The sequence below is a fragment of the Tenrec ecaudatus genome, chromosome 1, assembly GCF_050624435.1.
Source record: "Tenrec ecaudatus isolate mTenEca1 chromosome 1, mTenEca1.hap1, whole genome shotgun sequence".
Taxonomy (NCBI): Eukaryota; Metazoa; Chordata; class Mammalia; order Afrosoricida; family Tenrecidae; genus Tenrec; species Tenrec ecaudatus.
The window spans coordinates 188984058-189000583 of NC_134530.1; the positions used below are offsets into that span (position 1 = coordinate 188984058).

Consider the following 16526-nt stretch of genomic DNA (forward strand, 5'->3'; position numbering starts at 1 on the left):
TGGTGGGGGGGGGAGTGGGGATAGTTACTAGATCATCCTATTCAGCTCTTTAAAGTACATTTCATCAACAACATCATAAAATGGACATATAAGTCTCCGCCTAAAAGGTTTCCTTTACAAACACAAAGAAAAGTAACACTCCTCTGATTCAAATATTAACTATGCTTAATAATTACTTATATTCAAATTTTTTATTTCTAATCTCCACCTCCAAAAAAGCTCTAATAGAATATTGCTGCATTTATTATGCCTGTGAATCATGCTGACAGCCTTAAGCTCCTTTCAATACGAGCAACATTCCAATGATCAGAAACACAGCAAATTTTAAAACGCTGCGTAAAAAATGCTTAACCAGGCAGGATTATTTCTGGCTAACTCAAAGTCAGTAAAATCACATAGGCAAGCGAGTGACAAAAACATCACGGCTGTAAAGTTCGGAATGCCATGTGTGAAACTGAACTTCCACGACATAGAATATCCGGTATCATTTGACATTATCAGGAAGAGAAAATTAAAACCTATAAATATTAAAAGCATGCAGCATATTTAAACATGCCTGAACACACTACGCTTCCCAAAGATCCTCCCATGGATTTCCACGAATACACTGGTTGCATCATACTGGTAACATTTTCGCATACCTTCTCAGATTGACCCTAATGCTTAGAAATGCACAGAAACATCTATTCTGACGCCACGGAACCCGTGCCGAATCATAGCAAATCTATCTAAGACTTCTGCTGTCAATCGTCATGGAGATTGCTTCACTGTCTCCCTCAGAGCTGCTGGTATGTGTGAACTGACGATCTTGTGATTAGCAGTCCAATGATTACCCAACAGTGCCACGTTGAAATAAGCAAAACTTATTTAATTAATAAAAGAATAGGTCAGTCACGAATCACACTAATGGTAGTAAATGAAGGTTTTGTAGGAGCTAACTTAAGTTAATTTAATGCAATTAACAAACAGTGATTCCCCCCCCCCCAATCTAATCAAGAGATTTAGGGTAATAAAATCTATAAAAGGAAAATCAAGCTACATTGTATCATCAAGAAAGTGCTCAGAATGTTCAATCTACAAAAATATGTACTCTTAATTAAAATTAAAAAAACATCTGTTTCTTTCTGATAATCAAGACCAATCCCATAAATTTAATGTAACAACTTAAAACAAAGATGATAATTTCAAGAAAGTGAAAAATTGCTAGAGATGTAAGAATATCTTGATTTCTTACTTCCACTCTTTTAATATCCTCTTCCAGAACACTTAATTCCTTCTGGATCTGTTCCAGTTGCTGTAGTTAAAAAGAGAAAGAAAATAAACAAACGCCTAAACCAAACTATACTGTTAAAATCACAATCATAAATAACTTCATATTTGGCAAAGGATTTCTAGAAAACTAAGTACAAATGGTACACTGTGAGAATTAAAAATCCAAGGAATGTACGGATGTGCTTTATACAATTGATGGATGTATATGTATGGATTCTGATGAGAATTGTATGAGCCCCTAATAAAATGTAAAAAAAAAAAAAAAAAAGAATTAAAAATCAAGAGATAAAATGCTCCGGAAAGCCCAGTATCAAAAATGGAAAAGTGGCGCTTCATACCTTTAAGAAAGCATAATGTTATACTTAACTACTACATAGATTGACTTTATAAACAAAATGTGAAATGTGCAACAATGTCAAAAAGTAACTTAATGAAAACACATGGGATCAAGAAAATTTTTTAATCATTTCATTTAATTCTACATTTTTAATCACATTTTATAAATTTAAGATTTGCTTTTATGGAGATAAAATTCTATGAAATTTAATTTAAAACAATCACAAATAAGCATCTTAATATTCCTTCTGGTTGTCTAAACACATATGCTTAAAATGCTTTTTGCATTTTATATCCTGTCTGTTGCACATTATAATCACTTTCTAATAAAGCCATTTAAACATAGACATTTGAGTTGCTAAGCAAACACTCAACAATCTATTTCACTACTCTCCTCTCACTGAAGATTTAAGTTGTTTGTAAACTATCATCAATGATTCTAACAAATAAATTAGTCTGTACGTCTGCTGTTATAAAGAGATTATAAAAAATAGTACAGTTCAATCGGAAAAAGTGAAAAGTTACAAAGCCTTTACATATAACAAAAATTGCTTTCCAGAAACGCTCTACCATTTTACTGTCTATCCATGAGATGTGCACGTGGCTGCCTTACTCTAACCAGATGTGCTGAACCAATTTTGAAAAGATAAAGTAACAGCAACACATACTTTTTAATGCCAGATATGGAATAAGTAATAGCAAACCTTAGGAAAACGAAGCACAAAAAAGTTAAAGATGATTTTCACAAGAGCAAGATCCTTCCATTAACAAGTGGTGAAATGAACGTCAAATCAAGGCAGCATTCCTGCTGCAGGACCAATGATATGATCCACTATGGTCTCTGCAAGCACTGCCCATCTCTGCAAAATATTTTAATTTTTCTAACATGCATTTCTTGAAGGGCTAGTAAAGGGGCGTTCTCCTAAGGTTTATTAGCACCTTCTCTTCTGTGGCAACATATGTATAATTTATTATCTAATTGTCAATTTATTCAACTCTTCATCAGTCCTAGATATTGTGCTAAACACTAAGCAGATCATTTTATAGAGAAAGAAAAAAAGATAAATATATGTGAATTTATATATAACACATGTAAATTTATATCCATAATCCATGTAAATTATCTACATTAAAAAGCTCACTGCCATCGGGTCGATTACTACTCATTATAGCCCTAGGTTACAGAGTGAAACTACCCCTTGGGTTTCCAAGACTTTAAATCTTTATGAGTAGATGGGCTCATCTTTCTCCTGCAAAACATCAGCTGGTAGGTTTGATTCAATGACCTTGTGGTCAGCAGCCCAACTTGTAGCCCTCCACTACACTACCAAGGCGCGCACAAAAGCGCGTGCTCTCTCTTTATGTGTGTGTGTACATATATACATGTATATATGCATTTATGTGTGTATACACATGTATACACACACAAATCAGAAAAAAGGTAAAAGATAGAAGTAATATACAACACAAATTAATAAAATAAAATACAAATAGGTATGGAGAACTTCAATAATCAAAATCCAGCTGTTGGATAAGACTCATAAATTGATGCATCCCTCAAGAAATGATCAAGGAAAATATAGGAAGGAAGAAATAAGTCACACAGAAATAAGCAGTGTCAAGAATAAAAGATTACCATTACAAAAACTGCAGAGACATTGAAAATGTAAGGGGTTAGCTAAAACCCAAAGATGAAGTTATAATAGACAACTCCTAGAAAAAGTATGTAACAAATATACTAAAAAGAAAAACAGAATAATCATGTAACTGATAAAGTAATTTAATCAATAATTTAAAACTATATGCAAGTAAACCACGGATTCAGCTAGCTTATCTAAAAAGATCTTTTAACATTCAGTCAAGATGACTACACAAATGCTTTCAGAGAACAGAAAGAGTACATTCTCTAACTAATTTAACAAGGTAGCAAAGTCTCCATACTCAAGCAAGGCAAGATCGATATAAGGAAATAAAGTATAGGGCAATATCACAGAGTTGCAGACCTCTGCAACAAAACATTAGCAAACCAAGTGCTGCAATATGCAAGAGGAAAGTATAATACATTAGGTATGGTGGCCAGTCACCCCGTGGAGTTTTCAGGGCTAACAGACATCCTGTGCCAATAGTAGGGAGGGTGCTGCTGGGCAAAGCAAATAGTTTAGATAAAAGGTCGATTGATTTTCTAATGTTAAACCAACTAATATAATTATTCACATTAATTGAATGAAAAAGTAAGATCTTATCATCTGATGCCCAAAAAAGTTTGAGAATGCTCCATCTTTATTACTGATTAAAGAAAAAATTTCTGTCAGGAAACCATGGGGGAAGATATTACTTCTGTGACTAATAAACGGTACCTACAAAAAACCTACAGAAAACATCATACCTAATGGTGACACGTCGAAAGCTTTCCCTTTGAGATCAGCACCAAGACTAGGAAGCCCCGCTATCACTTCTATTCATCACTGTACCGGAAATCCTAGCCAGCAGAGTAAGACAAGAAAAATAAATAAAAGATGTAAGGATCAAAAAGGTTGAAGAAACTAAACTGTTATTATTTGAAGACTGTGATGTGTACACAGAAAACATTATGAATCTACAAATAAATTATTAGAATGAATTTAACAAGGTTGCCTGATATGAATTTTTAAATCGATATTAAAAAAATAAATAATTATTCTTTCTCTACCAACAACAAACTAAGATTATAGACAAACATACTATTTAAAAAGCCATGAGAAAAATTATCGAAGACCTAAGAATATATCTGAAGTTAAGAGGTATAAGGATGATACATGGAAAAAATTTCTTTAACTAAGGAACACTTTTAAAATCTAAACATTAACAGAGAAATACTACTTTCATGGATTAAAAGACTCAGTATTTACAAAGATGTCTTTTCTCACAAACTGATCTGTAGAGTCAAAGTATTCTCAGTAAAAATCGGAGATTCATTTGGGAAATGTAGTAGCTGATTCTAAAATAAACAGCAATACAGAGCCATAAATAGCAGGAACTTTCTGGAAGAACAGTAACTGACTTTGAAAGCTTTAGTGTTTAGTTCAGTGTTGTATTGCCACAAGGGTAGACAAAATAGATAACCAGAAGAACCTCTACACAGACATCTACACCTATGGAAAACCGATGCTGACATGGGTGAAATGCAAAACAATGGAGCAAGAATGAACTTTTTAAGAAGGGATGCTTAAGCAACTAAATTTCCATATGAAAAGATCCCTACCTCACATTATACACATAAAATAAATTCCCAAGTAGATTATAGATCTAAACAAAAAAGATAAAAAATAAAGGTTCTCATAGGTACTACAGGAAATGTCTTCATGACCTCAGTTTGAGAAAATTTCATACACTGACAAAAAAGGCAAGAATTACAATGAGAAATTTTAAAGGATTTATATCTAAGATCTAAACAACCCATCATTAACAAACTCAACCACACCAAAATATGTTCAAATAGGTACTTCCCAAGAAAAGTATACCAAAGTGGAAAATAAACATAATACCAAATACTCAACCTCCTTAGTCATCAGAGAAACACAAATTAAAACCACAATGAAATGGCAATAGGTATAATAGGAAGACTGGCTAACGTGAAGAGGAAAAAAGTGTCTATTGGTACTGAGGACAGACTAGAACAGTGCAATGAGAATACTCAGAGTATCAGTAGGAGTAAATACAACTGCTTAGGAAAAGTTTAAAATTATTAAATTTGAAGACAAACATACGGTGGGACTCATTCGTTCCAATCCTATACATAATGTGATATGCATACACATACATGTAATATGCACACAATACATACGCAGAATAAAAGCAGTTTGCATATAATTCAACTCAAAAAATTCAAATGTTTAGCAACCACAAAAATGGAATATATTGGTGTAATGCAATATCATCCACAGCATCAAGAATTAATAGACTAGCCAAACAAACAGTGTGGGTGAATCTTATTATTATGCCAAAATAATTTTTTTTGAAAGACAGGAATAAAAGCACAAGACACTACTGCATTTATTTAAAGCACAAAAGAAAAAGAAACATCTACATAGATTTAGGTAGCAAAACAATAAAGAAATGCAAAAAACAATAGCTATCAGGATTGTGATTACCAATGGGCAAAAAAGGAAACTATTAGCTAGCCAGGGTAAACGAGACCTTGAGGAGTCCTTCCAATATCAACTCAATCAGGATGGTGAGTGCATGGATGGTTATTCCACTACAATGTCTTAAACTGTAAATTTGTTGAGGGTAATTTATGATTCCACATTAAAAAATTTTAAACCCAATTTCTTAAAATATCAAAAGAAACCCAAACTCCTCATAACTATGCTATCACAGTAAATAAAACAGTAATAGGACAAATGACAGAAGATTCAGATGTTCATTTAAATACATATATTATTTAGGAAATGGTATGTATGATAACCCATTGCTGTGGAATAAATTCAAGCTCACAGAGACTGCATAAAATATGGTAGAACTGACTCATACAGTTTCTAAGACTGGCATCTTCATTGAAGCACATTGCCACATCTTTCTCCCAGAGTAGCTTGTGGATTCAAACCACCAACCTTGCCATTCGCAGCCAAGCAGTTAACCACTGTGCCACAGGGCTGCTAAATGGTAGAGAAGGCAGCCTAGAAAATGGCCTCCAATGTTCCCTATCTTCTGGTATTAACACTGTGACATTCCTTTTCTTCAAATGGGTTATACGAAATGATTGGAAAACAGCAAAATGTAGAAATATCACTTTTAAGATTAATTTACAAAAAGTATATGACTTCCTAGGGAGCTCTGGTGGTGTATGCATTGTTAACCACAAAGGCAACCATTCAAAACCACTAGCGGCTCCTAGGGAAAAAGACGAGGCTTTCTGCTCCCATAAAGCGTTACAGTAAAGGGGCAGTACTATCCTTTCTGAGAAGGTCACATGAAGTGAGAATTGACTCAATGGCAGTGAGGTGATGTGACTTCCTTATATAATGTCCTTTTTTGCTCTTGCACACTTCTCCCTCTGGGGGGGGGCGGGGGGGGGGGAGACAACTCCCTTACTGTAATTTACCCAATGAAGAGATCTAAGTAGTAGAAATCAAAATTCCAAGTGTCACAGTTTTTTTGTGTGCCAACATGGCACCTGTAAGATTATGGGCAGAGTTTAGCCTTTCTCTCGCTCTCCATCTCCCTCTCCCCCTCCCTCCCTTCCTCCTGGTGAGCCTCTCTGAGACCTGTCAGATTCCTGTGATGAACTATGCCATTGGACCCACAAGACATTGCACGCACCGACCTGTGATCTTCTGCATTTTACATCATTGCATGTGACTGCATGAGTCTAAAGAGGGATTTATAAACTAGTATCAGAACTATAGACGTGGGTAGCATTGGCCTAGGATGTTTTCCTGATAGATAAAGCTTCTTGATATAAAGCTCTTTCTTACATGAGTGTAATTTAATTTGTTTCTCTAAGTCAATGTAGCCTAGCACACCTTCTAATAATAGCCAATGGTTTGAGCCCCTACCAGTTAGTGGCCACATTGAACCCCTTTATTGAAGCAGGTAAGAAGTCATAAGAAGCTACCAGCTATACTGTCCCAAGATCAATAACCCATAGAAGCTGAGACATTAAATGCTGGTTATCATTAAGTAATTTGTTACACAGCAATAGATCACCAATGCAAATGCCTATATATTCCAGGCATACACCATCATTAAAGAGTCAGTGACCAACCCCAAAATTCACAGCCATCCAGTCTATCCTGACTTACCACCATCATATATATATATATATGATTTGCGGGATTATATAAAAATCATTATGGAAGGACATCACCTCACGTTTCTCCCTTGGAGTGGCTGATGGGGTTGAACACTGGACCTCTCAGTTAGCATTTACTGTGTCACAAGGGTGCTTAAAAGAGAGTTAGTAGGGAAAGATAAATCAAAAATGAAAAATAAAATGTAGGATTCTAATAGTTGTGTGACAGATTGACACTGGAATAATAAATTAAACCTGAAAAGCAGACTTAACTTCTTAAATTGATATATCCATGTCTAAACCAAAACTAATCAAAACCCCACTTAAGACTTAATTATGACTTAAAAAGATAATTTTCAAAGCTAAAATGTTACCCCTTAAGTTAAATTGAGACTCACTCTTCTACCTGAGCATTCTGTATTTTACTTACATCAGTTCAAGCATAAGTTATTCCACACGAGAGAAGAGCTTTAGCGACTATATTCACTTTTACCATTTGTAACAACTACCATATACACTGGAATATAAGCCGATCCAAGTATATGCCGAGGAACCTAATTATCACCTGGGAAACCAGAAAAACTGATTGACTCGAGTATAAGCCTAGGGTGGGAAATGCAGGGTGTGAGTGAACACAGAGACCAGAGGGGAGAGATGGAGCGCAGCCATAGACACATCCTTACCAGTTCAGCTGCAAGTAAGTGAATCACTACTGGTGCTTCTGTGAATTGGAGCCGTCCACGTCACAGGACGGCTCTGATTGGTTAGATGTGAGTAAACAATCATTCAAAGCCCTGCAGTGTCAGTGGGATTTTGAATGAACAGCGGAGGAATGGCAATCACCCACGAGATCATCCTGTTGGGGGGCGGGGGGGGGGGGCGCGCAATTTTTGTGCTGAAAGATAAAACTACTCACTGCTGATCAGTATCTATCAGCTAGATTTTCTACATTGGAGCCTACGTATAAATAACAAATCACTACTATACCAAATTCCAACTATAAAGAAATTTATGAAACTTAATTGAAATACACTGAAATATTTAAGCTTATTAACCCTGGAGTAATTAAAACTGAAGTGCTCAAATAACTTCATTCAACCATGGGTAGGTTAAAAACAGGAACCCCAAAAATATTCACGACAGTGTAGTTAGCACATGCAGGAGGCACCAAAATCTAGACGTCTCAGGAACTAGTATATTTCTTGACTAAATTATGTCTTATAATTCAGGGAGCAAAACAAAAGGGCTAAACTAGAGTCAAACCAGTTGAAAATAATACAGCACAATTTACCCAGAAGTGTAGTACCAAAACTGCAGCCATACTAATACAGTGACCAATAGCAGGATCAGAGACCAAGCTGTGCTTGGGGGCCACCAGCCACCATGAGCGGGAACAGACTCGGACATTATAAGGAAAACGATGCTCTACTGATAGATATCACATGTGTCTGCACACCTTGGGACGATTCTTGTTCTGGATCAGTTATCTCCCAAAGTGGGTGACAATGGTGCCATGGGAGCCAATGGAACCATCTCGGGAGGCTGCGAAATCAGATACTAACAATCTATGCAGGATTTTGAATAGGCTATAGTAATAAAAAGTTTTTAATTGCCAGGAGGACACGAGAATTTTTTTTTTCTGAAAATAAGATGTTAAGCCAAATAGTTTAGGAGCGTATGTTCTGGATGATCCTTTGAAGAATGTTTGTATACTGAACAGCCTGACAAGACCAAGAACAAAGATGCTTAAACTAACTAGAATCATCAAAATAACAGTCCTTATTGTTGGACAGGTTTGCTAGCCACCCTCTTTGAAAGATTCAGGCTTCCTTGGCTCAGGAACCCTCAGTTGTATAAAATGTCCACAAATCTGCATGCAGCACCCACTCGTATCCATAGCTACACTTTGCAACCTGGCCAACGTGAGGGGCTAATGCAAATGTCAGCATTTCGGATGCTCTCATCTGTGCCACGGGAATGATGTCCTTTCACTCCGACGTGGGGGTCTCATGGTGGCAAGGTAATTTGCTAACTTCCTCATTGGGAAAATATTTGACAACACCCCTTATTTTTTTCTAGTTCTATGCTATACACTTATGCTGTAAGCTTATTCTGAGGTAATTTCAAATCTGACAATTTTCTGTAGATACCAGGGGACACCTAGAGAAGCAGTGCTTAATAAGAAAAAAAATAAAATAAAACTTAAAAAAACTTCAGTGGCTAAAAAGTATATTATTTAAGGACAGATAAAGGTCTTGACATTTCATTTAAATCTAAGGAAACTCCATCCTTGGACTACCCACTTCCTCTCTAATTCCAAGTTTAACAAAAAGAAACAGTAATTAACAAATTAACCCTTTTCTGGAGTTAAAATGTTGAGTGAATATGTAGCATTAATAATTTTATTTTCACAATTACCTATAAATCTCCAGTCTTGTTGGGACAATGAGCATCATTGTCATCTGGGGGTTGCCAGAATTAAAAATATCAGGCTTCAACAAAGTACCATTTAACCAGAACTCGAATTTTCTTGGGAAGAAGAAAATCATCAGATGACGCTCAGGCTTACGAAAGTCTAAGAAGTACTGGGTGACAGACCATTCAGATAAATAAGTGACTGGGCATGTCTCTCAGTCAAAATAAGTATGTTAGTAAAATAAGCCCTAAACTTTTAATGAAAACAATGCTTTTGTTGGTAAACATATCAACACACCTGTGAATTGAGCAAAAACGAAGGAAAAAAAACAATTAAAAAGATGTTTATTTAGCCAATTAACATCAGCATAATAAAAAAATCTAATCTAAATGAAGGAAAAGGGCAAAATAATAAGATGTAATATCCAAGGTAGAGGAAATATATTAAGATAATATAAAGCTTGGAAACTGTACAATTAAAATATTTGATAACATATAGCTTTATTTTAAGATGAACACAGGTGACAACCCAGGATAATTATATATTATTTTGTTTAAGGTTATCTTTTTCTCTTTTTTAAGAAATAAAAAGTACTCAAATTAGAGAGCTCATAAATTGAAAGCTTAAGGAATTTTAGATTACTAGGAATTTAAATATAAAAAATCTTTCAAAGCTAATTATCTTAATTTATTTATGTAGAACACAGAATTGTTTATTTGATTTTCCTGAGTTTTGTACAATTATGTAATGACCAATGTTCTGAACTATAAATGGGACTTAAAAAAATCATTTAATATTGGAGACTCATACAATTCTTATCACAATCCATACAGACATCCATTGTCTCAATCACATTTGTACTTTTGTGCCATTGTCATTCTCAAAACATTTGCTTTCTACTTGAGCCATTGGTATCAACTCATTTTTCCTTCCTCCCTCCCACACAAACCCTATTATTATTTTTTCATGTCTTACACTGACCAATCTCTCCCTTCACCCACTTTTCTGTTGTCCGTCCCCTAGGAAGGGGTTATAATGTACATCATTGTGACCAGTTCCCCCTTTCTCCCCAACCTTTCCCTTACCCTCCTAGTATGGCTACTCTTTCTCATTATTGGTCCTGAGGGGTTTATCTGTCCTGGATTCCCTGTGTTTCCAGCCCTTACCTGTACCATTGTACATCTCTGGTCTAGCCGGATTTGGAAGATAGAATTAGGATCATCATAGTGGGGGGAGGGAAGCATTAAAGACCTAGAGGAAAGTGTTTCATCGGTGCTATACTACACCCTCACTGGCTCATGTCTTCCTTGTGATGCTTCTGTAAGGGATGTCCAGTTGCCTACAGATGGGCTTTGGGTCTCCACTCTGCACTCCCCCTTATTCACAATGATAAGATTTCTTGTTCTTTGATGCCTAATACCTGATCCCTTCGACATCTCGTGATCATACAGGCTGCTGCTGTGCTTCTTCCATGTGGGCTTTGTTACTTCTCAGCTAGATGGCTGCTTGTTTATCTTCAAGTCTTTAAGACCCCAGATGCTATTTCTTTTGATAGCCAGGCACCATCAACTTTCTTCACCACATTTGCTTATGCACTCGCTTTGTCTTCAGCGATCGTGTTGGGAAAATGAGCATCATGGAATGCCACGTTAATAAAATAAAGTGTTCTTGTGTTGAGGGAGTACTTGAGTAGAGGCCCAGAGTCCATCTGCTACCTTAATACTCAACCTATAAACAGATACACATAGATGTTTTTCCCCATCATCATTATAAATATATTTACACATTCACATGCCTGTACTTAGACCTCTATATATGCCCTTTGCCTCCTAAAAAGAAATTTTCCATGTATAAAATATTTTAAAATATATGGCCTTTGAGCTATCCTGAAAGTATGTAAGTTCTAAAAAGGTAGCTATGTTTATGTTTTCTCCTCACATGTACTGTTTTCACTGAACAAAACTTTATCTGCTGTACTAACAGCTTTATTAGTTAACTAAACTTTAGATAGCCTGTCATCCAATAATTCCACTTTATATGATTTATAAGTCATTATATTAATCTTATTGAAAACTGTTTAGTATGTCTACCTCAAATTTTTTAAAGGATCAATAGTAAAGGTAAGAAAAATCTTAAAAATAAAAATTTTTTAAACTCCTGAAATTTAAATGCTTTTAAATTTTTAAAGTTTGTCTTTTTATAAAAGGATTGTTTTCTTGGGGGCTCTTCAGCTCTTATAATAATCCATAAAATCAATTGTGTCAAGTATATTTGTACATATGTTGCCATCACTATTTTCTAAACCTTTACTTTCTATTGAGCCCTTGGCATCAGCTCCTCTACTCTCCTCCCTGCACCTTCATGACCCCTTGATAAATTATATTATTTTCATATTTTACATCAACCGCTGTATCCCTTCCCCAAGGTTTCTGTTGTCCGTCCCTTGGTGGGGGGAGCGTTATGTGTTGATCGTTGCTATGGGTTACCCCTTCCTCCCCTCCCCTCCCTACCTTATCTCAACCCTCCTGCTATTGCTACTCCCATTCCTGTTCCTGGATGCCATGTGTCATGAGCTCTTATCTCTAATCTGTACCTGTGCACATGCCCCAGTTTAGCCCAAAGTAAAAGGCAGGACTAGATCCATGATAGAGGGTGGTGAGGAAGCCTCAAGGAAGCAGAGGAATACTGTGTGTTTCATTGGTGCTATGCTGTGCCCTGGTTGGCTCATCCCTTCCTGGTGAACATTCTGTGAGGGATGTCCATTATCTACAGATGGATTTTGGGTCTCTGCTCCGACCCCCATCATTCTAAGACAATGTTTTAGCTTTTCTGATATCTGTTGCATAACCTTGAACTATTTCACCAAATTGAGAAAAGTTAACAGTAAACAAAACATTATATAAAACATACAAAATTATATACCTCTCTCTTATTTCTTCTTGCAACCTTTAGGAATTCCATAAGGATCTGTAGTTGGGCTGCGTGTGATTCCTACAATAAAAATTAAATTGCTTGTTTACAAAAAGAGAACTTACGTCACAGTTAAAAAACAGTAACAGTACAGCCAGCATAAAGTAACTTTATGCTCTCATTTACGTTTAATCTATTAGTTCTATCCAGTCAGTTTTCCCTTTAACCAAGTGACAGCTTCAAAATAAAGTAATTAAAAAAATGAAAACATCATAACTCTTCATTTACTATTGGATTATCTTGAATTTCACATTTACATCATAGGGAAGAAAATCTACTAACTATTTTTCCCGTTACCTACATGCACCCAACATTAAGAAATGTTGAGGTGCCACATGAAAGTAGCTCTGTGCACATTAAGTTTATGTGTCAACCTGACTGGGCATTGATGCTGAATCATCTGGCTGTTATGTAATAATATAATTTGGCAGTTAATTAATGATATGATTTGGTACTGATTTTAATGATGTAGTCATCTATCAATTTGCGGTCTGATTTTATCATCCTCAATTTTCTCATAAATGCTAATTTTCTAAGAATGACCTGAACTTTGTTATTTAACCATGTCAATAAAGAAAAAGGAGGTAGAATTTTGAAAAACAGGTATTCTAAACTGCATTCCTCACCCGCCATGCTTTCAAATCAATTAATGGAAACTGACAAGTGTGTTATAACACCACCTCCCTCTTCTCCCCTCAAAGTAATAAAATACCAAGACAAAAATCATAATGGAACAGAATAGCTCTTAGACACTAAAATTATCTTCCTCAAAATTACTTTATTTGCAAAGTTAAGTGTAAGAAGGAGGCAGAAACCCTTAATTTTTGAAAGTCAACTTTACTATTGTTGGTTGTTAATTAATCACACAGATTTGAGCATTTATTCATAAGGTATATTTCTCCTTTTATATATATAAATCATTTTATTAGGGGCTCTTACAGCTCTTGTAACACTCTATATATAAATTGTACCAAACACATTTGTACATATGTTGCCATCACATTTTCAAAACATTCTCTTTCTATTTAAGCCCTTGGCATCAGCTCTTCTTTTTTCCCTCCGTTCCCAACCCTTCCACTTTTGTGTACCCTTTAAAAATTATAAATTATTTTCTTATCTTACACCATCCTCTGTCTCCCTTCACCCACATGTCTGTTGTTCACCACCCCCATGGGGATGTGGGATTAGTATGTCAATCCATGCGATTGGCTCCCCTCTTTCTTCCTCCACCTCCGCACTATCCTCATGTTATCACTACTTCCATTACTGTTCCTGAGGGGTTTATCTGTTCTGGATTCCGTGTTTCAAGAGCTCTTATCTTTATCAGTGTATGTGCTTCAGTCTAGCTGGATTTGTGAGGTCATAATAGTGGCGGGGGAAGAAAGCATTAAAGAACTCAAGGAATGTTGTGTGTTTCATCAGTGCTATACTGTACCCTGCCTGGCTAGTCAGTTCCTTGTGACCCTTCTGTGAGGGGGTGTCCAAGTGTCTACAGATGGGCTTTGGATCTCCACTCTGACACCCCTCGTTGGCATCGATATGATTGTCTGTTTGGGTCTTCTGATGCCTGATATCTGATCCCGTCAATACCTCATGATCGCACAGACTGGCACGCTTCTTCCATGTGGGCTTTGTTGCTTCCCTGCTAGATGGCCATTTGTTTAACTTCAAACCTATAAGACCCCAGATACTATATCATCCAATAACTAGGTACCATCAGCTTTTTCAACACATTTGCTATGCACCCATTTTGTCTTCAGTGTGCCGGGAAGGTGAGCATCACAGAATGCCAGGTTATTAGAACAAAGTGTTCTTGCATTGCAGGAAGACTTGAGTAGGGGCCCAATGTCCTATCTGCTACCTTAATACTTTACGTATAAATATATATACATAGACCTATATCCCTATCATTATATATTAATGTATTTAGACATATACATGGCTATATTCACACCTCTATAAATGTCTTTTGCCTCTTAGTTCTTTCCTCTATTTCCCATAAGGAATATTTCATTCATAACAAAATAATTAAAAGCATAAAATAATGATAAAAGCAGCTGAAGGAAGAAAAAACAACCAGTAACTACAAAAATGCCAAGTAAAGGATAAGTCAAAAAGCATTGCTTCTATGGCTTTGGATCATACATATGTAAGTTTATTACAAACAAAACATATGTAAGCCGTCTCTTCAATCAGTGGATTATTGTAGACAAATTCTCTCAGTAAAGCAATTATCTTCAGTCTCACTATGATGTCTTCAAAAATATCCAATCAAAACAAAAGCTTCAAATAACATCTGCTGAGACTTTACATAAAAGGATAAGAAGTCTGCTAAGAAAGTATAGTGACTATTTTTTTGAATTCCCAAAGGGTAATACTGATAAATGTTCTATTAGGACAAAGGACGATTGTGGGGTTATGAATACATTTTCCTAAAATAGAGAACTACACTGGTGATAAAAAGATCAGGAACATTGTGCCACAGAGTGTCTTACCATCACGGTAACGTACCTGGCTCACTCTTGAGGGAAGCAAAGACCATCCAGGGAGAACTCTGTTTGGAAACCTTAGTTTATCTATCCTATATCCCTGATCTGGCCCCTTCAAACACCTTTTTGATCACAAACTCAAATAACATTCAAAAGGAATTCAATTTGACTCATATTGTGACATAGTATAAATTCACAAGCACAAAATTTTGGGGAAAAGGTGATAAAGATTGAAACACTACTATAGATCTAGATGAAGGATGGGATAAATAAATCTTTTTCCGTTTAAAAGATAAGAGAATAAGATTTAATTTATAAATCAACTCTAGAACAAGCAAAACAAATATAATTTATAATCTCCATTTAACAAGCACAACTAAATTAACTTGTTTCACACCTACAGGACCTCACACCACGGCACTCTGAAGTGCAAAGGTCATTAGTCTGGCAAACTCGCCAGGGGGTAGGTCCTAGCCACTTTCCTTAGAAGTGAATTAAACTGCCACAAAGAACAACATCAGAAAGCTGTGCCCCAACCATGCCAACAATGTATCTCACATCCTTTACATCTTCCTTGGAACTGCCTTTCATTTATTATCACTATTTTGCTAAATTTTAATTTATTATCTCAGACTACTTTGCTTGCGGAAACACTACATCAGCTTTCTACAAAGAGGAACATATACCATCAAATCTGCTAAAAATTTTTAAAACCAGTTACTTTGTAATGCAAGTATACTACCTTCAAAATACCATATTTGAATACTTCATTTCAGTTTATCAACAAGAGCATGTAAATACAGGAAGTTTCAAAAAGTTCTTGAATGAAATTTTAAAATAATGGAATTTCTCTCTGTTGAAATCCCTTTGTAGGGCAATGGTGTAACCAATTTATACACTAACCTGAAAAGGGAGAAAAAGTGGGGAAAAGCACACCCAGTCCCAAAGTCAAAGGAAACCTGAGACAATTATCTCATTTTATCATGTTTGTTCTATTGTGTTTTTCCACACACTGATGGTTTGTGGCAACCCTGCGCCAAGCAAGCCAAGTAACAGCATGTTCACATTCTTATCTATGACACAAATATTGTAATAATTCTCATAATATTTCAAACTTATGCATAATGTTAATACTTACTTAATCGACTACAGTAAAGTATGAACATAACTTTTTAACACACTCGAAACTAAAGAAATTGTGTGGCTTGCCACCCAAGGGGAAAGTATTGTTATCTCCACAGGCAAAGAGGGACCAGACTTCAACCCAATG

The 16526-nt window shown here is 35.8% G+C and overlaps 1 protein-coding gene across 2 annotated transcripts in view; it reads right to left on the reverse strand.

Annotated features, from left to right (window-relative positions):
• Nucleotides 1–16526, reverse strand: part of COP1 (COP1 E3 ubiquitin ligase) — a 199783-nt gene that overhangs the window by 142799 nt on the left and 40458 nt on the right. For both annotated transcript variants that reach the window (XM_075527809.1, XM_075527804.1), the window contains exons 6-7: nucleotides 12720–12788; nucleotides 1235–1294 (exon numbers count right to left, since the gene is read on the reverse strand). In XM_075527809.1, the coding sequence (XP_075383924.1) occupies nucleotides 1235–1294; nucleotides 12720–12788 (129 nt within the window). The remainder of the gene's footprint in view (nucleotides 1–1234; nucleotides 1295–12719; nucleotides 12789–16526) is intronic.